General features: G+C 48.6%; 1 protein-coding gene across 1 annotated transcript in view; it reads right to left on the reverse strand.

Annotated features, from left to right (window-relative positions):
• CPNE4 (copine 4) overlaps positions 1-26,602 on the reverse strand; it is a 900,265-nt gene that overhangs the window by 45,132 nt on the left and 828,531 nt on the right. Inside the window, exon 12 of the mRNA XM_063922365.1 lies at positions 10,903-10,957. Coding sequence (XP_063778435.1) covers positions 10,903-10,957 — 55 coding nt within the window. The remainder of the gene's footprint in view (positions 1-10,902; positions 10,958-26,602) is intronic.

Raw genomic sequence — 26,602 nt, forward strand, 5'->3', positions numbered from 1 at the left:
GGAGTTTATTGCATCTTGCCCAAAGTGTGCTCAACATAAAGTATCCCGCCAGTCGCCTGCGGGGCAACTGGTTCCACTATCTGTTCCCCGTCGACCATGGACCCATTTGTCGATGGATTTTATTACAGATTTGCCCATGTGCAACAAGTTCAATACCATCTGGGTGGTAGTTGACCGGTTCACCAAGATGGCACACTTCATTCCTCTCACCGGTCTTCCGTCAGCTTCCAAGTTGGCTCAAGTATTCATACAAGAGATCTTCCGACTCCACGGTCTTCCAGAAGAAATTATCTCAGATCGAGGAGTTCAATTCACAGCCAAATTCTGGCGAAGTTTATGTCAAGTCCTCCAAGTCAAGTTAAAGTTTTCCACGGCTTACCATCCTCAGACCAATGGTCAAACTGAGAGGGTGAATCAGGACTTGGAGGCCTTCCTCCGCATCTATGTGTCCTCCTCTCAAGATGACTGGGTTCAATTACTTCCCTGGGCCGAGTTCTGTCATAACAACCAGTATCATTCTTCATCTTCCTCAACACCATTCTTCACCAACTTTGGATTCCACCCTAAAGTCCCTGAGTTCCAACCGCTTCCAGCAACTTCTGTTCCCGCAGTGGATATCACCTTGCATCAGTTTGCCAATATCTGGAAGAGCGTACGATCAGCTCTGCTCAAGGCATCGTTCAGGTACAAGAAGTTTGCGGATAAGAAGCGTCGAGCAGTTCCTGCTCTCAAGGTGGGTGATCGGGTATGGTTATCCACGAAGAATTTGAGGTTAAGAGTTCCCAGTATGAAGTTTGCACCTCGCTACATCGGTCCTTTTAAAATTGATCAAGTCATCAATCCTGTTGCTTACAGACTCCAGTTACCTCCCTTCTTAAAAATACCCAGGACATTCCATGTTTCCCTGTTGAAACCGCTAATCTTGAATCGGTTTCATTCCTCACTTCCACCAACTCCGAAAGTCCAAACTCAACGAGGCGTTGAGTATGAAGTGGCCAAGATCCTGGACTCACGTCACCGTTACGGTCAACTTCAGTATCTCATTGACTGGAAGGGCTATGGTCCTGAAGAACGCTCTTGGACCAATGCCTCTGACGTCCATGCTCCTGCCTTGGTCCGAAATTTCCACGCAAAGTTTCCTTTAAAGCCTAAGAAGTGTCCTGGGGCCACTCCTAAAGGGGGGGGTGCTGTCACGATCCGGGTATCTGGACGCCATTACTTACCCTTCAGATGCCTCCTAAGGCGGGCTCAGCGTTCCAGGACCGGATTCCGCTGTTCCTGAGTTTCCACATGCAGAGTGGTGTTTTCATCAGCCGCGGCCTCCGCTGTGCCCGCGTGGTTAAATGTGCATCTATCAGCCTGGCGTCTCCTGTCTCCGGTGGCCGGCGCCGCCATTACTGTTTCCCAGACCACATGGATTACAAACCAAACTTCCCTCCAAGTGTCTGCATGGGCGCAGCCATCTTGGATTCTGTCATCTGATCATTTCCACCAATCTGCTGTCTGTGTTGTTGATTTGCATAATTGCCTAGCCAACCCCTTCCTTGCTGCAGGTATAAGTAAGCTGTACCTGAGCAAGGAAGACGTCAGTGCTTTGGTTGTCAAACCTAGTTCCTGTTTGTCTCTCTTCTATGATTGTCTTCCAGGTTCCAGCTCCTGTCTCAAGACTTCCACCATAGAGACCCGCACCAGCATTCCACCTGCGGTGTAGCCTGACTCTCCAATCCATTGTGGATTCATCTGTTTCCAGCTACAACACTACCTGCTTCCAGCCTCAGCTTCCAGCAGAGTACAGCTTCCCTTAAAGGGCCGGTGTCCTTTCTACACTTTACCACTCTCCACCGGAATTATTATTTCTCCGCTCTCAAGTTCTACATTTCAGTTCACATTTCATCGCTCCCAAAGTTCATTTATTATTTAACTGGTTCCAGCCAGTATCCACTCCGTGCTAACAACAGTCTGGTTCCAGCCAGTATCCACAGCAGCTGTTTTACCTTCAGCAACCCAGCTCTTCCTGGAACACCAGCTGGTACAATCCTGGGTTATCTCGATTGCTACAGCCGGGCCTGGTAAGGACTTTCCATCTAGAAGATCATAAGAACTATCTCACACTACCAGTGCCCTGTGGCTCCTGCCATGCTGTAGTACTCAGGAACTGTATTTATTCTTTGCTGACTTTTACGTTTTCTTTCATTGCTGCTGTGATGCGGAGTTGTCATAATAAACATCATTGACTTTTATCTAAGTTGTCGTGGTCACGCCTTCGGGCAGTTATTATTCATGTTACTTACATGTCCAGGGGTCTGATACAACCTCCCAGGTTCCGGTACATCTCAGCCCCTACAACTGAGGCTGCCTCCCGTCAGCTCAGGCCCTCAGTTGTGACAGACAGCAAGTGATTGAGACATCAGGGCAGAGGCGTGCCGTGGGCGCTGTGGAAGCCCCAACAGAGGGGGCGCCACCGGCACGGCCCGCTCACCCCATGTGACAGGGATTCCGCCGGCGCTACCTGCGGCGCTCTCCCTGTCTTCCCGGCTGCTGTGCCTGTCACACTGGACAGGCAGCGGCAGCCAGGAGCCTCCGCTCCCCCCCCCCTCCTCCTTTCCCCCTCCCCCCCCTCCTCCTTTCCCCCTCCCCCCCCTCCTCCTTTCCCCCTCCCTCCTCCTCCCCTCCCTCCTCCTCCCCTCCCTCCTCCTCCTCCTCCTCCCCTCCCTCCTCCTCCTCCCCCCCTCTCCCTCCTCCTCCCCCCCCCTCCTCCTCCTCCCCTCCCTCCTCCTCCTCCCCCCCTCTCCCTCCTCCTCCCCCCCCCTCCCTCCTCCTCCTCCCCCCCTCCTCCTCCTCCCCCCCCCCTCCTCCTCCTCCCTACACATCATACAGTGCGCGATCGCGCGTGACCGCGACATCGGAGGTGCGTGCGACCGCGACCTCGGTAAGCGGGCTTTACATATGTTTAGAGTTTTTTTCTGTCGGGAGAGGGGGGTGCGGGACAGTGTGTGTGTTAATTGTGTGTGTGTGTGTGTGTGTGTGTGTGGGACAGTGTGAGTGTGTTAATTGTGTGAGTGTGTTAATTGTGTGTGTGGGACAGTGTGAGTGTGTTAATTGTGTGTGTGTGGGACAGTGTGCGTGTGTTAATTGTGTGTGTGTGGGACAGTGTGCGTGTGTGTTAATTGTGTGTGTGTGGGACAGTGTGCGTGTGTCTTAATTGTGTGTGTGTGGGACAGTGTGCGTGTGTGTTAATTGTGTGTGTGGGACAGTGTGCGTGTGTGTTAATTGTGTGTGTGTGTGGGACAGTGTGCGTGTGTTAATTGTGTGTGTGGGACAGTGTGCGTGTGTTAATTGTGTGTGTGTGGGACAGTGTGCGTGTGTGTTAATTGTGTGTGTGTGGGGGGGCGGACAATGTGCGTGTGTGTTAATTGTGTGTGCGTGGGACAGTGTGCGTGTGTATTAATTGTGTGTGTGTGTGGGACAGTGTGCGTGTGTGTTAATTGTCCCGGCGGTGATTGGTGTTTGTAGTGTGCGCCCCCCCGTCCTCCTTCGCTGACGCTGACAGGAGCGGCGGTGTGTGGCTCTCCCCCTCCTCCGTCCTCCCGTCGTGGCCCTACAGTGTGTGCCGGTCTCCCCAGCAGCAGCAGCAGCAGGTTAGTCTCTCTCCCCCTCTCTCTCTCTCTCTCTCTCTCTCTCTCTCTCTCTCTCCTCATGTGGATTGAAGTTTGTAAGTATCATTTTCATTTTTACAGATTCCCCTATTGGATTCTACTGGACAAGTAGACGTGACTGGTGTGGGATGTAGGTAAGTAATCTCTCTCTCATTTTTACAGGTACCCCTATTGGATTCTACTGGACAAGTGGACGTGACCGGCGTGGGATGTAGGTAAGTAATCTGTCTCTCATTTTTACAGATTCCCATATTGGATTCTACTGGACAAGTGGACGTGACCGGCGTGGGATGTAGGTAAGTAATCTCTCTCTCATTTTTACAGGTACCCCTATTGGATTCTACTGACAAGTGGACGTGACCGGCGTGGGATGTAGGTAAGTAATCTCTCTCTCATTTTTACAGGTACCCCTATTGGATTCTACTGGACAAGTGGACGTGACCGGCGTGGGATGTAGGTCAGTAATGTGTCTCTCATTTTTACAGATTCCCCTATTGGATTCTACTGGACAAGTGGACGTGACCGGCGTGGGATGTAGGTAAGTAATCTGTCTCTCATTTTTACAGGTACCCCTATTGGATTCTACTGGACAAGTGGACGTGACCGGCGTGGGATGTAGGTAAGTAATCTGTCTCTCATTTTTACAGATTCCCATATTGGATTCTACTGGACAAGTGGACGTGACCGGCGTGGGATGTAGGTAAGTAATCTCTCTCTCATTTTTACAGGTACCCCTATTGGATTCTACTGACAAGTGGACGTGACCGGCGTGGGATGTAGGTAAGTAATCTCTCTCTCATTTTTACAGGTACCCCTATTGGATTCTACTGGACAAGTGGACGTGACCGGCGTGGGATGTAGGTAAGTAATGTGTCTCTCATTTTTACAGATTCCCCTATTGAATTCTACTGGACAAGTGGACGTGACCGGTGTGAGATGTAGGTAAGTAATCTGTCTCTCATTTTTACAGGTACCCCTATTGGATTCTACTGGACAAGTGGACGTGACCGGCGTGGGATGTAGGTAAGTAATCTGTCTCTCATTTTTACAGGTACCCCTATTGGATTCTACTGGACAAGTGGACGTGACCGGCGTGGGATGTAGGTAAGTAATCTGTCTCTCATTTTTACAGGTACCCCTATTGGATTCTACTGGACAAGTGGACGTGACCGGCGTGGGATATAGGTAAGTATGTGTGAGTGTGTCAGTGTGCTTTAATAAATTTTTACTGTCACGGTGTGTGAGTTGTGTTTTTATTTGGGTATTTTTTCTGTTGTAGAACTACAGGTACCGGCGGGCCCGTTATTTCCCTGCATGTTGGTACTTGAGGTTCTCCAAGTACCAGCAAGCGGGGGAGGCTTTCTGGGCCTTGTAGTTCCACAACAAAAAAACAATATTCTTTTTTTACTTACATGGTTATCAGCCTCCCATCCACAGCCCACGGATGGGGGGGACAGCCTCGGGCTTCACCCCTGGCCCTTGGGTGCCTGGAGGGGGGTGACCCCTTGATTTAAGGTGTCCCCACTCCTCCAGGGAACCCCGGCCAGTGGTGACTAGTTGGGGGGGTAATGCCACGGCCGCAGGGACCTACATAAATGTGTCCCCCGGCTGTGGCATTATGTCCCTGGCTAGTGGAGCCCGGTGCTGGTTTTAAAAATACGGGGGGACCCCTACATCTTTTGTCCCCCGTATTTTTGGAACCAGGACCGGACTAAGAGCCCGATGCTGGTTGTCTAAATACGGGGAACCCCTGTCCAATTTTTTCCCAGTATTTAAACAACCAGGACCGGCTCAAAGAGCCCGAGGCTGGTTATACTCACGCAGTTTTTTTTTTACATTTTTAACCCATTCAGACCCTTCTTCATTAAGTTAATGGAAACCCTGGACAACAAAATTGCATTAATGTCCTCCTCCCACTCCCTTCCCAGTCCCAAACACTAATTATTAATTTTTTCTATAAAAATGTACAATATATCACAAGTATGATGAGCAGGCATGCAGTGGGCATTGGCGGCTTTGGACTGAGTTGCAAATTAGTGGCGGAGGGCTGGGTCAGTTGATGGTGGGCGAGTTTGTAAGCCATTGGTGGTGGCAGCGGGCATCGGCTCAGAGGCAGTGGCGGGCATTGGCTCGGTGGCGGTAGGGGTCATCGGCAGGATTCGGCGGACATTATGGCTGTAGTGCCTCACCACACGCCACTGACCTCACCGCATGCCACTGGTGTGTGGGACAGTGTGCGTGTGTGTTAATTGTGTGTGTGGGACAGTGTGAGTGTGTGTTAATTGTGTGTGTGTGGAACAGTGTCAGTGTGTGTAAATTTTTGCAGTCCAGTGTGTGTGTGGGGGAGAGGAAAGTATGAGAATGTGTGTGCGTAGGATTTGGGGGTGGCAAGTCTGTGTGTGTGTAATCAGTGTGTGTGGGATGTACTAATGGCCATTTACCGAAGACAGATATGTATTAAACCACGGGCACTGAGATGCCCTTCTCACTCACCATCCAGCTGGGTGGGCGAGCCAGGCGGGTGGAAAGCCAGCAGCAGGGGCAGCATGCCGGATATCAGCAGCCGAGGGTGGGGGCTGTAATGCACGTGCGGAGCCCAAAGCCGGAGATCAGCAGCATGCTGACCGGCAATAAGCAGCTTCTGCTTCCGCGTTCAACATGCTGCTGATCTCCGGCTTTGGGCTACGCAGGGTTCGGGGGATGGGTGTCCTCTGCCGGTGTACTGCAGCTCCGGGGGTGCGGGCTCCGGAGGCTTTCAGCACTGTTGAATATCCAGCTGCCTCAAGTATGTACAGCCCGCACCCTCTGCTGCTGATATCCGGCATGCTGCTGCTGGCTGTCCCCCCGCCCGGCTCGGCCACACAGCTATATGGTGAGAAGGGCATCTCAGTTCCTGAGGTTTAACACATATGCCTCAGAAAATGGCCTCTGCGGTAAACGATACTAATGCTTACCATGACAGTAACAGCGGGGAGGAAGGCGCACATCTGGATCCTGCAGCATGAAACAAGAACCCCTTCGGAGCGCAGCAGACCACACTGAAAAGGGTGCATACCCGGTGCGGTGCTCTGCATCCCGGGTGGTGCCGAAGATGTGGAGTGTCGGAGGTGGCAGAAGCGCCGCAGCTTGGGGTGAGAAACCGCTGCAGCCCTTCCGCTGCTAAACTCTGCAATTAGTCTATTAAGGGGGTGGGCTCCCCTCATCATAGTGCCCCACAGGCCATGTTAATTCTGGGGGTAGGATCCCCTAACTCTATAATGGGAATTTTGGCTCATATCATGTGCTGTAACGTGAATTTTGGCTCATACCGTGTGCTATAATGTGAATTTCGGCTCATACTATGTGGGGTAATGTGAATTTTGGCTCATTCCGTGTGCTGTAATGTGAATTTCGGCTCATACCGTGTGCTGTAATGTGAATTTCGGCTCATACCATGTGGGGTAATGTGAATTTTGGCTCATACCATGTGGAGTAATGTGAATTTTGGCTCATACCGTGTGCTCTAATGTGAATTTCGGCTCATACCGTGTGCTATAATGTGAATTTTGGCTCATACCATGTGGGGTAATGTGAATTTCGGCTCATACTGTGTGCTATAATGTGAATTTCGGCTCATGCCGTGTGGGGCAATGTGAATTTCGGCTCATACTGTGTGCTATAATGTGAATTTCGGCTCATACCGTGTGCTATAATGTCAAAGGGGCACCAGCACTAGATAGTATAAGGGGTCCTACTACACTGAAGGACACGCCCCTTTTGAGTGACCACGCCCCTTTTCCGGGGCACGCGCGCCTTCGGCGCGCGCATAATTGCTATCTGCAGTCTTTCATTCCACCTTCAAAAATTCAACTTCGACCACTGCACCTATATACACATACATACACACCATGACATCTTTATATGCAGTGACACCGGTGGCGTCTGCACATACTTTCCTTTTGTTTTTTTTTTATTATCATTTTAATAATTTATTATTTTTATAAAAAAAAAATTTTTTTTTTTTTGGTGGTGGTGGGGGGGGGGGGGGGGGGGGGGGGGGGGGGGGGGGGGGGGGGGCGCCATTATTGATCTTGCCCTGGGCTCCAAAAACCCTAGTTACGCCTCTGCTGATTAGTCAATGACTGACTTCCTACTTGTACTCCTCACCTAAGCTTGATTTATTTTACATCTACATATCTACTAACTAGTAAAGGGACCTGAATCACCTCAGTCTGCCCCTGGTTCCGCCACACCTTCCACTCTGTCCTGGCCCAGCCCCTCTATGGTGGTCATTCCGAGTTGATTGCTCGCTAGCTGTTTTTAGCAGCCGTACAAACGCTATGCCACCTCCCACTGGGAGTGTATTTTAGCTTAGCAGAAGTGCGAACGAAAGGATCGCAGAGCGGCTACAAAATAATTTTGTGCAGTTTCAGAGTAGCTTCAGACCTACTCAGCGCTTGCGATGACTGCAGACTGTTCAGTTCCTGTTTTGACGTCACAAACACGCCCTGCGTTCGCCCAGCCACACCTGCGTTTTTCCTGGCACGCCTGCGTTTTTTCGAACACTCCCTGAAAACGGGCAGTTGACACCCAGAAACGCCCACTTCATGTCAATCACTCTGCGGCCACCAGTGCAACTGAAAAGCTTCGCTAGACCTTGTGTAAAAATACATCGGCCGTTGTGAAAGTACGTCGCGCGTGCCGTTTTTTTGCATCATCGCAGCGCAGCGAACATTTTCAGCTAGCGATAAACTCGGAATGACCACCTATATCCACTGCTTTGCTCCCTTCTCTGCTGCTGTCCACCCATCCATCTTTATTTAATTAAATACTTTTTCAGGCATGTGGTTTGAACTTTATTGCCTGTTAGAAGCACATCTTTTTAGTAATAAGATTTTTTTTTCTTAGAATTTTTTTTACCATGCAAGTTGGCATACAGCAGGGGTGTCCAACCTTTCACCTTCCCTGGGCCACATTAGAAGATGAAAAATTTGGTTTGGGCCGCACATAAAATAAAATAACAGTAATGATACCTGATCATCCAAAAAAAACATAGAAAATATAGTTAACATATTAAACTTACTTGGAAATGAAGTTAGTGAGATGTTTGACATTGTTTCTCAGCCACCAATGCATCCCCCCCCCCCCCACACGCACACTGTAGTCCTCTTCCTCTCCTCCTCCTCTCCCACCCCCCCCCCTTCTTCAAGGGCCCACAAATTTCTCCCGCCGGGCTGAGCTCCGTGCTGCTGTCACGTGTGCCACTATGCAGTAGAGGAGGGCTACACTGTGACTGACAGCGGACCCCAAACCCCCCCCCCCCTCCCGGATACATTGTACTGCAGTGGCACCTGACTTCATCCTCGTTACCCCCCTCCCCCCGAGCCAATCTGTACTGTGGAGTTTAGACACCGCCGGCCTCATTTTACTGCTGCAGCGCTGGACATCAAGTCCATCCCAGCTCCCAAGAAACCCCCCGGACACTGTATTGCGGCGTGGCGCTGGACTTCAGACCAGACCCTCCCTTCCCCCGACACTGTACAGCGGTTAAGACCTCCTCTCTCCCCTCCCCCTCTCCCCGGGACACTGTACAGCGGCGCAGCCACGGACTTCAGACACCCCCCCCCCCCCCCGGCTCACTTACGAGTTCTTGTAGAACCAATTTCTCCACCGGGCTCCTCTACTCTCGTGCTGCTCAGTCACGTGTGCCGCTATGCAGCGGAGGAGGGCTACACTGTGACTGACAGCGGAGAGGGCGTGAGCTGGTGCTGGTCCAAGCGGCAGCAATCCAATCAGGATGCGCTGACAGCCTGCTGGGGCCGGCTCAGCTTCACATGTGGTGTCCGTACTCTGCAAAAAAAAATAATGGATGGGGCGGGTGAAGCGCGCTGGCACGCTGGCGTCACCGTTGTGACGTGCCCCGGCCGCATTCCTGCCGCAAGCGCCGGCAGTGTAACTTGAAACTTTGGAATTTCTTAAAAAACAAAAAATTGCACTGGGCCGCATTACTAGCCGACCTGGGCCGCATGCGGCCCGCGGGCCGCGGGTTGGACAAGCCTGGCATACAGTATCATTGCCTGATCTATATGCTGCTCATCTGTAAACATTGGGATTGCAAATTCAGATCAGGTGGTTTGGCCAGTTTTGATTCATACACTTTGATGTGTAGTTTGGCTGTTAGTAAATCACATGAGTTACAACCGTTTAAGCATGAGAACATGCAGTTTGAGAAAACTACACTTTAGTAAATATACCCCTTTATATCAGCAACATATTGGCCCTCATTCCGAGTTGATCGCTAGCTGCCGTTGTTCGCAGCGCAGCGATCAGGCAAAAAAATTGGCACTTCTGCGCATGCGTATGAGGCGCAGTATGCACGCACGACGTACTTTCACAAAAGCCGATGCAGTTTCACACAAGGTCTAGCGACGCTTTTCAATTGCACTGCTGGCTGCAGAGTGATTGCAGGAAGTGGGTATTTCTGGGTGGTAACTGACCGTTTTCGGGGAGTGTGTGTAAAACGCAGGTGTGTCAGATACAAACGCAGGCGTGCCTGAAAAAACGCAGGCGTGGCTGGCCGAACGCAGGGCGTGTTCGTGACGTCAAAACAGGAACTAAACAGTCTGAAGTGATCGCTAGCTAGGAGTAAGTCTCGAGCTACTCAGAAACTGCACAATCTTTTTTTGTAGCAGTGGTGCGTTCCTTTCGTTCGCACTTCTGCTAAGCTAAGATACACTCCCAGAGGGCGGCGGCTTAGCGTTTGCACGGCTGCTAAAAGCAGCTAGCGAGCGAACAACTCGGAATGAGGGCCTTTGTAATTACAACTACCCAACACATTGTGCCCTACCCTTTCAATTAGGACCCAACACATTTTATACAGCATTGCCAACATACTGGGGGAATATCATAGGGTGTGAGAATCAGAATGTAAGAGAATTTGTGAGAGTTCTCCTGTTTTTTTTTTAAGTGGCAATCATTTACATGGCAAAATCAACCAGGAGAACGCTTACAAAATCTCTCACTTTCTGATTCTCATACCCTATTACCCTCCCCCCCACTGTATTTACAGACACTGCTTACCAGTATAATATAACTGGCAGTGGAAAAATATTGTACCCATCAGTGTCTTGTATATCACATCAGGTGATAAGGTCAGATGATACATAAAAAAAAAAAAAAAAAAATTTGGACTTGGTCTGCATGTGTCTTATTTAAATAGTTAATCATGAAGCCTATTGGCTGCATTTCTTAAACACAAGACTCCTACCTTATATTCAGGGGGTATTCTGGCACCAAAACCGAAGGCAGGAAACATTTTGTCACTGTGAAAATAAGGAAATATATTACAGATACCTAATTCGATACAATGACACATGCATTCCAGTCACTGGACGCTTTCACACAGTTTCCTCAGGCCCCACTTCTTCTAAGGTGTAATTGACCATACAGTAGGGCACGGAAGATAACAGTGTACAAAACAATTGTTATTTAACATAATGCTGAGCACAAAGTTTCATCTTGTTAAAATTGCAATCTTTTGGGAAGCAAAACTTGCTGAATAGTTATTTATGCAATTACTTTTCAGACTTAGAACCGTATCACTATCAAAAGGGAATCTTGATGAGCCTGTATATAGTGTTTTTCTGGAAATAACAAGTTTGGTCCTCTGCAGTTTGTGGGGCATATTACACAGAATACATTTATTAACATTGGATATTTTTATTAACTAGTAATAATAAACAGTGCTGTCACCACATACTGCACAGTGGCCCTCATTCCGAGTTGATCGCACCAAGCAACTTTTTGCTGCTGGTGCGATCAAGTAATCTCCGCCTATGGGGGAGTGTATTTTAGCATAGCAGGGCTGCGATCACTTGTGCAGCCCTGCTATGCTAAAAAAGTTTATCACAAATCAAGATCAGCCCTGGACATACTTACCCTGTGCGACGGATCCAGCGATGATGGGCTCGGCTTTGACGTCAGACATCCGCCCTCCGTTCGCCTGGAAACACGTGCGTTTTTCTTACCACTCCCCGAAAACGGCCTCCAACGGTCAGTTGACGCCCTGGAACGCCTTCCTGCAGTCAATCTTCTTGCGGTCACCACTGCGACCGATTTCTCTGCTGTCAGCGTCGTTGCCCGGTGACGGCAGTCTAAGGGTATATTTACTAAACTAAGGGTATATTTACTAAAGGTCAATTTGCATCAATTTTATCAATTTCAAATTGCTCTAAATCAATGTTGTGCTTCCAGGGGTAACAGGATACAGTCCTTAGGTCGACCTTACTTAGGTTGACACTCAATAGGTTGACCACTATTGGTCGACATGCATTAGGTCAACACCTGTTAAAGGTTGACATGAGCATTAGGTTGACACATGAAAGGGTTGACATGGGTTTTTCACATTTTTTTTTTCAATTTTCTTTACTTTTTCATCTTTACGATCCACATGGACTACGATTGGGAATAGTGTCCTGTGCACCGATTGGGGTTCCTGGTCACTTTACAAAGAAAACGACCCCAGAAAAACTTTAAAAACTCATGTCGACCTTTTGCCATGTTGACCTTTTCTATGTAAACCTGCCAACCATGTCGACCTTTTCCATGCGTTGACCTACTGCCTAAATAGGGTAGACCCAACAAATCCATTCCGGGCTAACACAAGCATTCACTAACATTTAAAAATGAATATTAAAAAAAATCATCTGTTACCAAATGTGTTTTAGACCTGGAAATACAACATCGATTAAGATCGATTTTCATCAATCTGTAATTAATAAAAAATATATGAAAATTGAACTTTAGTAAATATACCCCAAAGTACTCCCTGGATGTAAGATGTGGAGACTGCACCATAAATTAGAGATCCATTTGTTTTCATTTGCAAAAACAGCCCCCATAAAATCAAAACTATAGTAAGCTTGGCCCCAGGTGCTAACTCCATCTTTTGATGGTGTTAGCCATTACACAGTAGACTGTGCACATTCAGCAAAGTTTTCAGGAGAGGAATCCAAAGGGTCCTTACCCAGTAATCAGGGGTGTATCTACGCACTGGCCAGGGGCGCTTGCTGAGGGGGCAGGGGTGCCACCCTGGGCCAGCCCTCTCTCTCTTTAGCAGCAGCTGTCACAGTTAAGGGCCCTACACACTTACCGATCTGCCGCCGAGCTGCCTGATGGCGGATATGGCTGACGGGCGACCCGGTGGGGGGGAGGTCACCCGGCTCCATAGCACTGCATGCTAATATGGACAATCTCGTCCATATTGGCCTGCATGCATAAGCGACGGGGCACCAACGATTAATGAGCGTGGGGCCGCGCATCGTTAACCATTAGTTCCTACACACTGCACAATATCATTAATGAACGAGAACGTTCATATCGTGCATTTTATCTGCCAGTGTGTAGGGCCCTTTAGGGCACTGCTCTGTGTGTTGTGCCTGTGGCTATATGTGTGAGCAGCAGCGGAGGAAGGGGCAATGAGATGTTTGCTTACTGGGCCATGCAGCTGCTCCAGCACAGCCTTGATGACCACAACGCACGGTTCCGCCCCCTACCTTTCCTCACTGGTAGCTTCTCCCCACACCTGCAGTGTATTGAGTGCTACTGGACCTTGTGCACCTCCACGAGTCCATGGAAGCCATGTGGCTGTGAGCCTGTGCCACCCGCAAACTTAAGCAAATGACAGCCAGCACAGGGCACCACACGTATCGGGGCTATTATCTTCCCTCACCACACTCTCCTAGCTCCCTGTGCTTTTTACAAGATGAAATAAAAAAGGCAGGTACCATGGGGGAGCTGTGTTTTGGAGTATGATTTGGGGCTGCTGTGTGTATTGGGGTAATGTGAGGGTTAATGTTGGTGGAGATGTGATATGTGAGGTTTAATGTTGGTGGAGGTGTGATATGTGAGGGTTAATATTAGTGATTTGCACCGGACATTTTTCGGATTTTGTGTTTTGGTTTTGGATTCGGTTCCGCGGCCGTGTTTTGGATTCGGACGCATTTTGACAAAATTTACCTGAAATTTTTTTGTCGGATTCGAGTGTGTTTTGGATTCAGGTGTTTTTTTTTTTTTTACAAAAAAACCCTCAAAAACAGCTTCAATCATAGAATTTGGGGGTCATTTTGATCCCATAGTATTATTAACCTCAATAACCATAATTTACACTCATTTCCAGTCTATTCTGAACACCTCACAATATTATTTTTAGTCCTAAAATTTGCACCGAGGTCGCTGAATGACTAAGCTAAGCGACCCAAGTGGCCGACACAAACACCTGGCCCATCTAGGAGTGGCACTGCAGTGTCAGACAGGATGGCAGATTTAAAAAATAGTCCCCAAACAGCACATGATGCAAAGAAAAAAAGAGGTGCACCAAGGTCGCTGGATGGTTAAGCTAAGCGACCCAAGTGGCCGACACAAACAACTGGCCCATCTAGGAGTGGCACTGCAGTGTCAGACAGGATGGCAGATTTAAAAAATAGTCCCCAAACAGCACATAATGCAAAGAAAAAAAGAGGTGCAATGAGGTAGCTGTGTGGCTAAGCTAAGCGACCCAAGTGGCCGACACAAACACCTGGCCCATCTAGGAGTGGCACTGCAGTGTCAGACAGGATGGCAGATTTAAAAAATAGTCCCCAAACAGCACATGATGCAAAGAAAAAAAGAGGTGCACCAAGGTCGCTGGATGGTTAAGCTAAGCGACCCAAGTGGCCGACACAAACAACTGGCCCATCTAGGAGTGGCACTGCAGTGTCAGACAGGATGGCAGATTTAAAAAATAGTCCCCAAACAGCACATAATGCAAAGAAAAAAAGAGGTGCAATGAGGTAGCTGTGTGGCTAAGCTAAGCGACCCAAGTGGCCGACACAAACACCTGGCCCATCTAGGAGTGGCACTGCAGTGTCAGACAGGATGGCAGATTTAAAAAATAGTCCCCAAACAGCACATGATGCAAAGAAAAAAAAGAGGTGCACCAAGGTCGCTGGATGGTTAAGCTAAGCGACCCAAGTGGCCGACACAAACAACTGGCCCATCTAGGAGTGGCACTGCAGTGTCAGACAGGATGGCAGATTTAAAAAATAGTCCCCAAACAGCACATGATGCAAAGATAAATTAAAGAAAAAAAGAGGTGCAAGATGGAATTGTCCTTGGGTCCTCCCACCCACCCTTATGTTGTATAAACAGGACATGCACACTTTAACAAACCCATCATTTCAGCGACAGGGTCTGCTACACGACAGTGACTGAAATGACTGGTTGGTTTGGGCCCCCACCAAAAAGAAGCAATCAATCTCTCCTTGGCTCTAGAGAGGGAAGATGTCCACCTCCTCCTCATCGTCCGATTCCTCACCCCTTTCACTGTGTACATCCCCCTCCTCACAGATTATTAATTCGTCCCCACTGGAATCCACCATCTCAGGTCCCTGTGTACTTTCTGGAGGCAATTGCTGGTGAATGTCTCCACGGAGGAACTGATTATAATTCATTTTGATGAACATCATCTTCTCCACATTTTCTGGAAGTAATCTCGTACGCTGATTGCTGACAAGGTGAGCAGCTGCACTAAACACTCTTTCAAAGTACACACTGGAGGGGGGGGGCAACTTAGGTACAATAAAGCCAGTTTGTGCAAGGGCCTCCAAATTGCCTCTTTTTCCTGCCAGTATACGTGCGGACTGTCTGACGTGCCTACTTGGATGCGGTCACTCATATAATCCTCCACCATTCTTTCAATGGTGACAGAATCATATGCAGTGACAGTAGACGACATGTCAGTAATCGTTGGCAGGTCCTTCAGTCCGGACCAGATGTCAGCACTCACTCCAGACTGCCCTGCATCACCGCCAGTGGGTGGGCTCGGAATTCTTAGCCTTTTCCTCGCAGAACCAGTTGCGTGAGAATGTGAAGGAGGAGCTGTTGACGGGTCACGTTCCACTTGACTTGATAATTTTCTCACCAGCAGGTCTTTGAACCTCTGCAGACTTGTGTCTGCCGGAAAGAGAGATCCAACGTAGGTTTTAAATCTAGGATCAAGCACGGTGGCCAAAATGTAGTGCTCTGATTTCAACAGATTGACCACCCGTGAATCCTGGTTAAGCGAATTAAGGGCTCCATCCACAAGTCCCACATGCCTAGCGGAATCACTCTGTTTTAGCTCCTCCTTCAATCTCTCCAGCTTCTTCTGCAAAAGCCTGATGAGGGGAATGACCTGACTCAGGCTGGCAGTGTCTGAACTGACTTAACGTGTGGCAAGTTCAAAGGGTAGCAGAACCTTGCACAACGTTGAAATCATTCTCCACTACGCTTGAGTCAGGTGCATAACCCCTCCTTTGCCTATATCGTAGGCAGATTTATAGGCTTGAATGGCCTTTTGCTGCTCCTCCATCCTCTGAAGCATATAGAGGGTTGAATTCCACCTCGTTACCACCTCTTGCTTCAGATGATGGCGGGGCAGGTTCAGGAGTGTTTGCTGGTGCTCCAGACTTCGGCACGCGGTGGCTGAATGCCGAAAATGGCCCGCAATTCTTCGGGCCACCGACAGCATCTCTTGCATGCCCCTGTCGTTTTTTAAATAATTCTGCACCACCAAATTCAATGTATGTGCAAAACATGGGACGTGCTGGAATTTGCCCACATGTAATGCACGCACAATATTGGTGGCGTTGTCCGATGTCACAAATCCCCAGGAGAGTCCAATTGGGGTAAGCCATTCTGCGATGATGTTCCTCAGTTTCCGTAAGAGGTTGTCAGCTGTGTGCCTCTTCTGGAAAGCGGTGATACAAAGCGTAGCCTGCCTAGGAATGAGTTGGCGTTTGCGGGATGCTGCTACTGGTGCCGCCGCTGCTGTTCTTGCTGCGGGAGGCAATACATCTACTCAGTGGGCTGTCACAGTCATATAGTCCTTAGTCTGCCCTGCTCCACTTGTCCACATGTCCGTGGTTAAGTGGACATTGGGTACAACTGCATTTTTTAGGACACTGGTGACTCTTTTTCTGAGGTCTGTGTACATTCTCGGTATCGCCTGCCTAGAGAAATGGAACCTAGATGGTATTTGGTACCGGGGACACAGTACCTCAAGCAAATCTCTAGTTTCCTGTGAATTAACGGTGGATACCGGAAACACGTTTAACACCACCCAGGCTGCCAAGGCCTGAGTTATCCGCTTTGCAGCAGGATGACTGCTGTGATATTTCATCTTCCTCGCAATGGACTGATGGACAGTCAATTGCTTACTGGAAGTAGTACAAGTGGTCTTCCGACTTCCCCTCTGGGATGACGATCGACTCCCAGCAGCAACAACAGCAACGCCAGCAGCAGTAGGCGTTACACTCAAGGATGCATCGGAGGAATCCCAGGCAGGAGAGGACTCGTCAGACTTGACAGTGACATGGCCTGCAGGACTAATGGCTTTCCTGTCTAAGGAGGAAATTGACACTGAGGGAGTTGGTGGTGTGGTTTGCAGGAGCTTGGTTACAAGAGGAAGGGATTTAGTTGTCAGTGGACTGCTTCAGCTGTCACCCATAGTTTTTGAACTTGTCAATGACTTCTGATGAATGCGCTCCAGGTGACGTATAAGGGAGGATGTTCCTAGGTGGTTAACGTCCTTACCCCTACTTATTACAGCTTGACAAAGGCATTACATGGCTTGACAAATGTTGTCCGCATTTCTGTTAAAATAACTCCACACCGACGAGGTGATTTTTTTTGTAATATGACCAGGCATGTCAATGGCCATATTCGTCCCGCAGACAACAGGTGTCTCCCCGGGTGCCTGACTTAAACAAACAACCTCACCATCAGAATCCTCCTTGTCAATTTCCTCCTCAGCGCTAGCAACACCCATATCCTCATCCTGGTGTACTTCAACAGTGACATCTTCAATTTGTCTATCAGGAACTGGACTGCGGGTGCTCCTTCCGGCACTTGCAGGGGGCGTGCAAATGGTGGAAGGCTCCACCTCTTCCCGTCCAGTGTTGGGAAGGTCAGGCATCGCAGCCGACACAATTGGACTCTCCTTGAGGATTTGTGATTTAGAAGAATGCACAGTTCTCTGCTGTGCTTTTGCCAGCTTAAGTCTTTTCATTTTTCTAGTGGGAGGATGAGTGCTTCCATCCTCATGTGAAGCTGACCCACTAGTCATGAGGAACATAGGAGAGGGCCTCAGCCGTTCCTTGCCACTCCGTATCGTAAATGGCATATTGGCAAGTTTACGCTTCTCCTCAGACACTTTTAATTTAGATTTTTGGGTCATTTTACTGAACTTTTGTTTTTTTGGATTTTACATGCTCTCTACTATGACATTGGGCATCGGCCTTGGCAGACGATGTTGATGGCATTTTATCGTCTCGGCCATGACTAGTGGCAGCAGCTTCAGTACGAGGTGGAAGTGGATCTTGATCTTTCCCTATTTTACCCTCCACATTTTTGTTCTCCATTTTTTAATGTGTGGAATTATATGCCAGTAATATATATCAATAGCAATGGCCTACTGTACCGTACTGCTATATATTATATACTGGTGGTCAGCAAAATTATGCACTGTCCTCCTACTACTGCGCACAACAACTAAAATGCACCACAAGTATGGATGAATAGTATACTTGACGACACAGAGGTAGGTAGAGCAGTGGACTACTGTACCGTACTGCTATATATTATATACTGGTGGTCAGCAAAATTATGCACTGTCCTCCTACTACTGCGCACAACAACTAAAATGCACCACAGGTATGGATGGATAGTATACTTGACGACACAGAGGTAGGTAGAGCAGTGGACTACTGTACCGTACTGCTATATATTATATACTGGTGGTCAGCAAAATTATGCACTGTCCTCCTACTGCTGCGCAAAACTACTAAAATGCACCACAGGTATGGATGGATAGTATACTTGACGACACAGAGGTAGGTAGAGCAGTGGACTACTGTACCGTACTGATATAATACTGGTGGTCACTGGTCAGCAAAATTCTGCACTGTCCTCCTACTATATACTACAATGCAGCACAGATATGGAGCATTTTTCAGGCAGAGAACGTAGATATTTTCAGCACACTGAGCACAGATATTTACAAGCACACTGAGCACAGATATTTGCAGCACACTGAGCACAGATATTTGCAGCACACTGAGCACAGATATTTGCAGCACACTGAGCACAGATATTTACAAGCACACTGAGCACAGATATTTGCAGCACACTGAGCACAGATATTTGCAGCACACTGAGCACAGATATTTGCAGCACACTGAACACAACTGAGAGAACGCTGCACACGTCCTCTCACTATCATCTCCAATGCACGAGTGAAAATGGCGGCGACGCACGGCTCCTTATATAGAATACGAATCTTGCGAGTATTCGACAGTGGGATGATGACGTTCGGGCGCGCTCGGGTTAACCGAGCAAGGCGGGAGGATCCGAGTCTGCCTCGGACCCGTGTAAAATGGGTGAAGTTCGGGGGGGGGGGGTTTGGATTCCGAGGAACCGAACCCGCTCATCTCTAATAATTATTTAAGTTTTTAGTTGGTGGTGGCAGGTGCAGCATACCTTGTTTTGGGCACTGCACTGAGACTCAGACTGCAGGATACGAACTGCCCATCTTTGATTAGCAGAAACAGCCAGCTGGATCTCCAACAAGCAGCATAGGACATCTGCAGGACAGCCCTGTCACAATCACACGGGCCGCCTTCTCAAAGCTGAGCTGAGTGTGACTTCACCGAGCATGGTGGTAAAGGAAGTGGAGGAGGAAGCGCTGGGAAACTGTGCGGTGCAGTGAGGGCTAATGAATAGAGATGAGCGCCTGAAATTTTTCGGGTTTTGTGTTTTGGTTTTGGGTTCAGTTCCGCGGCCGTGTTTTGGGTTCGACCGCGTTTTGGCAAAACCTCACCGAATTTTTTTTGTCGGATTCGGGTGTGTTTTGGATTCGGGTGTTTTTTTAAAAAAACACTAAAAAACAGCTTAAATCATAGAATTTGGGGGTCATTTTGATCCCATATTATTATTAACCTCAAAAACCATAATTTCCACTCATTTTCAGTCTATTCTGAATACCTCACACCTCACAATATTATTTTTAGTTCTAAAATTTGCACCAAGGTCGCTGGATGACTAAGCTAAGCGACACTAGTGGCCGACACAAACACCTGGCCCATCTAGGAGTGGCACTGCAGTGTCACGCAGGATGTCCCTTCCAAAAAACCCTCCCCAATCAGCACATGACGCAAAGAAAAAAAGAGGCGCAATGAGGTAGCTGACTGTGTGAGTAAGATAAGCGACCCTAGTGGCCGACACAAACACCGGGCCCATTTAGGAGTGGCACTGCAGTGTCACGCAGGATGTCCCTTCCAAAAAACCCTCCCCAATCAGCACATGACGCAAAGAAAAAAAGAGGCGCAATGAGGTAGCTGACTGTGTGAGTAAGATTAGCGACCCTAGTGGCCGACACAAACACCGGGCCCATTTAGGAGTGGCACTGCAGTGTCACGCAGGATGTCCCTTCCAAAAAACCCTCCCCAATCAGCACATGACGCAAAGAAAAAAAGAGGCGCAATGAGGTAGCTGACTGTGTGAGTAAGATTAGCGACCCTAGTGGCCGACACAAACACCGGGCCCATTTAGGAGTGGCACTGCAGTGTCACGCAGGATGTCCCTTCCAAAAAACCCTCCCCAATCAGCACATGACGCAAAGAAAAAAAGAGGCGCAATGAGGTAGCTGACTGTGTGAGTAAGATTAGCGACCCTAGTGGCCGACACAAACACCGGGCCCATTTAGGAGTGGCACTGCAGTGTCACGCAGGATGTCCCTTCCAAAAACCCTCCCCAATCAGCACATGACGCAAAGAAAAAAAGAGGCGCAATGAGGTAGCTGACTGTGTGAGTAAGATTAGCGACCCTAGTGGCCGACACAAACACCGGGCCCATTTAGGAGTGGCACTGCAGTGTCACGCAGGATGTCCCTTCCAAAAAACCCTCCCCAATCAGCACATGACGCAAATAAAAAAAGAGGCGCAATGAGGTAGCTGACTGTGTGAGTAAGATTAGCGACCCTAGTGGCCGACACAAACACCGGGCCCATTTAGGAGTGGCACTGCAGTGTCACGCAGGATGTCCCTTCCAAAAAACCCTCCCCAATCAGCACATGACGCAAAGAAAAAAAGAGGCGCAATGAGGTAGCTGACTGTGTGAGTAAGATTAGCGACCCTAGTGGCCGACACAAACACCGGGCCCATTTAGGAGTGGCACTGCAGTGTCACGCAGGATGTCCCTTCCAAAAAACCCTCCCCAAACAGCACATGACGCAAAGAAAAAGAAAAGAAAAAAGAGGTGCAAGATGGAATTGTCCTTGGGCCCTCCCACCTACCCTTATGTTGTATAAACAAAACAGGACATGCACACTTTAACCAACCCATCATTTCAGTGACAGGGTCTGCCACACGACTGTGACTGATATGACGGGTTGGTTTGGACCCCCCCCAAAAAAGAAGCAATTAATCTCTCCTTGCACAAACTGGCTCTACAGAGGCAAGATGTCCACCTCATCATCACCCTCCGATATATCACCGTGTACATCCCCCTCCTCACAGATTATCAATTCGTCCCCACTGGAATCCACCATCTCAGCTCCCTGTGTACTTTGTGGAGGCAATTGCTGCTGGTCAATGTCTCCGCGGAGGAATTGATTATAATTCATTTTAATGAACATCATCTTCTCCACATTTTCTGGATGTAACCTCGTACGCCGATTGCTGACAAGGTGAGCGGCGGCACTAAACACTCTTTCGGAGTACACACTTGTGGGAGGGCAACTTAGGTAGAATAAAGCCAGTTTGTGCAATGGCCTCCAAATTGCCTCTTTTTCCTGCCAGTATAAGTATGGACTGTGTGACGTGCCTACTTGGATGCGGTCACTCATATAATCCTCCACCATTCTTTCAATGGTGAGAGAATCATATGCAGTGACAGTAGACGACATGTCCGTAATCGTTGTCAGGTCCTTCAGTCCGGACCAGATGTCAGCATCAGCAGTCGCTCCAGACTGCCCTGCATCACCGCCAGCGGGTGGGCTCGGAATTCTGAGCCTTTTCCTCGCACCCCCAGTTGCGGGAGAATGTGAAGGAGGAGATGTTGACAGGTCGCGTTCCGCTTGACTTGACAATTTTCTCACCAGCAGGTCTTTCAACCCTAGCAGACTTGTGTCTGCCGGAAAGAGAGATCCAAGGTAGGCTTTAAATCTAGGATCGAGCACGGTGGCCAAAATGTAGTGCTCTGATTTCAACAGATTGACCACCCGTGAATCCTTGTTAAGCGAATTAAGGGCTCCATCCACAAGTCCCACATGCCTAGCGGAATCGCTCCGTGTTAGCTCCTCCTTCAATGTCTCCAGCTTCTTCTGCAAAAGCCTGATGAGGGGAATGACCTGACTCAGGCTGGCAGTGTCTGAACTGACTTCACGTGTGGCAAGTTCAAAGGGCATCAGAACCTTGCACAACGTTGAAATCATTCTCCACTGCGCTTGAGACAGGTGCATTCCACCTCCTATATCGTGCTCAATTGTATAGGCTTGAATGGCCTTTTGCTGCTCCTCCAACCTCTGAAGCATATAGAGGGTTGAATTCCACCTCGTTACCACTTCTTGCTTCAGATGATGGCAGGGCAGGTTCAGTAGTTTTTGGTGGTGCTCCAGTCTTCTGTACGTGGTGCCTGTACGCCGAAAGTGTCCCGCAATTTTTCTGGCCACCGACAGCATCTCTTGCACGCCCCTGTCGTTTTTTAAATAATTCTGCACCACCAAATTCAAGGTATGTGCAAAACATGGGACGTGCTGGAATTTGCCCATATTTAATGCACACACAATATTGCTGGCGTTGTCCGATGCCACAAATCCACAGGAGAGTCCAATTGGGGTAAGCCATTCCGCGATGATCTTCCTCAGTTGCCGTAAGAGGTTTTCAGCTGTGTGCGTATTCTGGAAACCGGTGATACAAAGCGTAGCCTGCCTAGGAAAGAGTTGGCGTTTGCGAGATGCTGCTACTGGTGCCGCCGCTGCTGTTCTTGCGGCGGGAGTCCATACATCTACCCAGTGGGCTGTCACAGTCATATAGTCCTGACCCTGCCCTGCTCCACTTGTCCACATGTCCGTGGTTAAGTGGACATTGGGTACAACTGCATTTTTTAGGACATTGGTGAGTCTTTTTCTGACGTCCGTGTACATTCTCGGTATCGCCTGCCTAGAGAAGTGGAACCTAGATGGTATTTGGTAACGGGGGCACACTGCCTCAATAAATTGTCTAGTTCCCTGTGAACTAACGGCGGATACCGGACGCACGTCTAACACCAACATAGTTGTCAAGGCCTCAGTTATCCGCTTTGCAGCAGGATGACTGCTGTGATATTTCATCTTCCTCGCAAAGGACTGTTGAACAGTCAATTGCTTACTGGAAGTAGTACAAGTGGGCTTACGACTTCCCCTCTGGGATGACCATCGACTCCCAGCAGCAACAACAGCAGCGCCAGCAGCAGTAGGCGTTACACGCAAGGATGCATCGGAGGAATCCCAGGCAGGAGAGGACTCGTCAGAATTGCCAGTGACATTGCCTGCAGGACTATTGGCATTCCTGGGGAAGGAGGAAATTGACACTGAGGGAGTTGGTGGGGTGGTTTGCGTGAGCTTGGTTACAAGAGGAAGGGATTTACTGGTCAGTGGACTGCTTCCGCTGTCACCCAAAGTTTTTGAACTTGTCACTGACTTATTATGAATGCGCTGCAGGTGACGTATAAGGGAGAATGTTCCGAGGTGGTTAACGTCCTTACCCCTACTTATTACAGCTTGACAAAGGGAACACACGGCTTGACACCTGTTGTCCGCATTTCTGTTGAAATAGTTCCACACCGAAGAGCTGATTTTTTTGGTATTTTCACCAGGCATGTCAACGGCCATATTCCTCCCACGGACAACAGGTGTCTCCCCGGGTGCCTGACTTAAACAAACCACCTCACCATCAGAATCCTCCTGGTCAATTTCCTCCCCAGCGCCAGCAACACCCATATCCTCCTCATCCTGGTGTACTTCAACACTGACATCTTCAATCTGACTATCAGGAACTGGACTGCGGGTGCTCCTTCCAGCACTTGCAGGGGGCGTGCAAATGGTGGAAGGCGCATGCTCTTCACGTCCAGTGTTGGGAAGGTCAGGCATCGCAACCGACACAATTGGACTCTCCTTGTGGATTTGGGATTTCGAAGAACGCACAGTTCTTTGCGGTGCTACTGCTTTTGCCAGCTTGAGTCTTTTCATTTTTCTAGCGAGAGGCTGAGTGCCTCCATCCTCATGTGAAGCTGAACCACTAGCCATGAACATAGACCAGGGCCTCAGCCGTTCCTTGCCACTCCGTGTGGTAAATGGCATATTGGCAAGTTTACGCTTCTCCTCCGACAATTTTATTTTAGGTTTTGGAGTCCTTTTTTTACTGATATTTGGTGTTTTGGATTTGACATGCTCTGTACTATGACATTGGGCATCGGCCTTGGCAGACGACGTTGCTGGCATTTCATCGTCTCGGCCATGACTAGTGGCAGCAGCTTCAGCACGAGGTGGAAGTGGATCTTGATCTTTCCCTAATTTTGGAACCTCAACATTTTTGTTCTCCATATTTTAATAGGCACAACTAAAAGGCACCTCAGGTAAACAATGGAGATGGATGGATACTAGTATACAATTATGGACGGACTGCCGAGTGCCGACACAGAGGTAGCTACAGCCGTGAACTACCGTACTGTGTCTGCTGCTAATATAGACTGGTTGATAAAGAGATGTCGTAGTATGTATGTATGAAGAAGAAAGAAAAAAAAACCACGGTTAGGTGGTATACAATTATGGACGGACTGCCGAGTGCCGACACAGAGGTAGCCACAGCCGTGAACTACCGTACTGTACTGTGTCTGCTGCTAATATAGACTGGTTGATAAAGAGATGTCGTAGTATGTATGTATGAAGAAGAAAGAAAAAAAAACCACGGGTAGGTGGTATACAATTATGGACGGACTGCCGAGTGCCGACACAGAGGTAGCCACAGCCGTGAACTACCGTACTGTACTGTGTCTGCTGCTAATATAGACTGGTTGATAAAGAGATGTCGTAGTATGTATGTATGAAGAAGAAAGAAAAAAAAACCACGGTTAGGTGGTATACAATTATGGACGGACTGCCGAGTGCCGACACAGAGGTAGCCACAGCCGTGAACTACCGTACTGTACTGTGTCTGCTGCTAATATAGACTGGTTGATAAAGAGATGTCGTAGTATGTATGTATAAAGAAGAAAGAAAAAAAAACCACGGTTAGGTGGTATACAATTATGGACGGACTGCCGAGTGCCGACACAGAGGTAGCCACAGCCGTGAACTACCGTACTGTACTGTGTCTGCTGCTAATATAGACTGGTTGATAAAGAGATGTAGTAGTATGTATGTATAAAGAAGAAAGAAAAAAAAACCACGGGTAGGTGGTATACAATTATGGATGGACTGCCGAGTGCCGACACAGAGGTAGCTACAGCCGTGAACTACCGTACTGTGTCTGCTGCGACTGGATGATAAATAATGATATAAAAAATATATATATATCACTACTGCAGCCGGACAGGTATATATATTATATAATGACGGACCTGCTGGACACTGTCTGTCAGCAGAATGAGTTTTTTATAGAATAAAAAAAAAAACACCACACAAGTGAAGTCACACGACGAGTGTTTAACTTTTTCAGGCAATCACAATATAGTATACTACTAACTATACTGGTGGTCAGTGTGGTCAGGTCACTGGTCAGTCACACTGGCAGTGGCACTCCTGCAGCAAAAGTGTGCACTGTTTAATTTTAATATAATATGTACTCCTGGCTCCTGCTATAACCTATAACTGGCACTGCAGTGCTCCCCAGTCTCCCCCACAATTATAAGCTGTGTGAGCTGAGCACAGTCAGATATATAATATATACATAGATGATGCAGCACACTGGGCTGAGCAGTGCACACAGATATGGTATGTGACTGTCTTGTACTCCTGGCTCCTGCTATAACCTATAACTGGCACTGCAGTGCTCCCCAGTCTCCCCCACAATTATAAGCTTTGTGAGCTGAGCACAGTCAGATATATAATATATACATAGATGATGCAGCACACTGGGCTGAGCAGTGCACACAGATATGGTATGTGTGACTGTCTTGTACTCCTGGCTCCTGCTATAACCTATAACTGGCACTGCAGTGCTCCCCAGTCTCCCCCACAATTATAAGCTGTGTGAGCTGAGCACAGTCAGATATATAATATATACATAGATGATGCAGGCATGCAGCACACTGGGCTGAGCAGTGCACACAGATATGGTATGTGACTGAGTCACTGTGTGTACCGTTTTTTTCAGGCAGAGAACGGATATATTAAATAAAACAACTGCACTGCTGGTGGTCACTGTGGTCAGTCACTAAACTCTGCACTCTCTTCTACAGTATCAGCCTCAGGTCAATCTCTCTCTCTCTCTCTCCTAATCTAAATGGAGAGGACGCCAGCCACGTCCTCTCCCTATCAATCTCAATGCACGTGTGAAAATGGCGGCGACGCGCGGCTCCTTATATAGAATCCGAGTCTCGCGAGAATCCGACAGCGTCATGATGACGTTCGGGCGCGCTCGGGTTAACCGAGCAAGGCGGGAAGATCCGAGTCGCTCGGACCCGTGAAAAAAAAACATGAAGTTCGTGCGGGTTCGGATTCAGAGAAACCGAACCCGCTCATCTCTACTAATGAAGCCTTCTGCGCCGTCATAAGTAACAGTCTTACTCAATGCCTGCATTTGAACCCTGCACATGGGCTGGACTCTGGCTGGCTGGCAGTGGAGGAGGTAGGTTGCAGTGTGAGCAGGGGGGATGCTGGAGCTGCAGCTCCAGCCTCCACATTGGTTACCACA

Source organism: Pseudophryne corroboree, chromosome 5 (genome assembly GCF_028390025.1).
Source record: "Pseudophryne corroboree isolate aPseCor3 chromosome 5, aPseCor3.hap2, whole genome shotgun sequence".
NCBI classification, from domain to species: Eukaryota; Metazoa; Chordata; class Amphibia; order Anura; family Myobatrachidae; genus Pseudophryne; species Pseudophryne corroboree.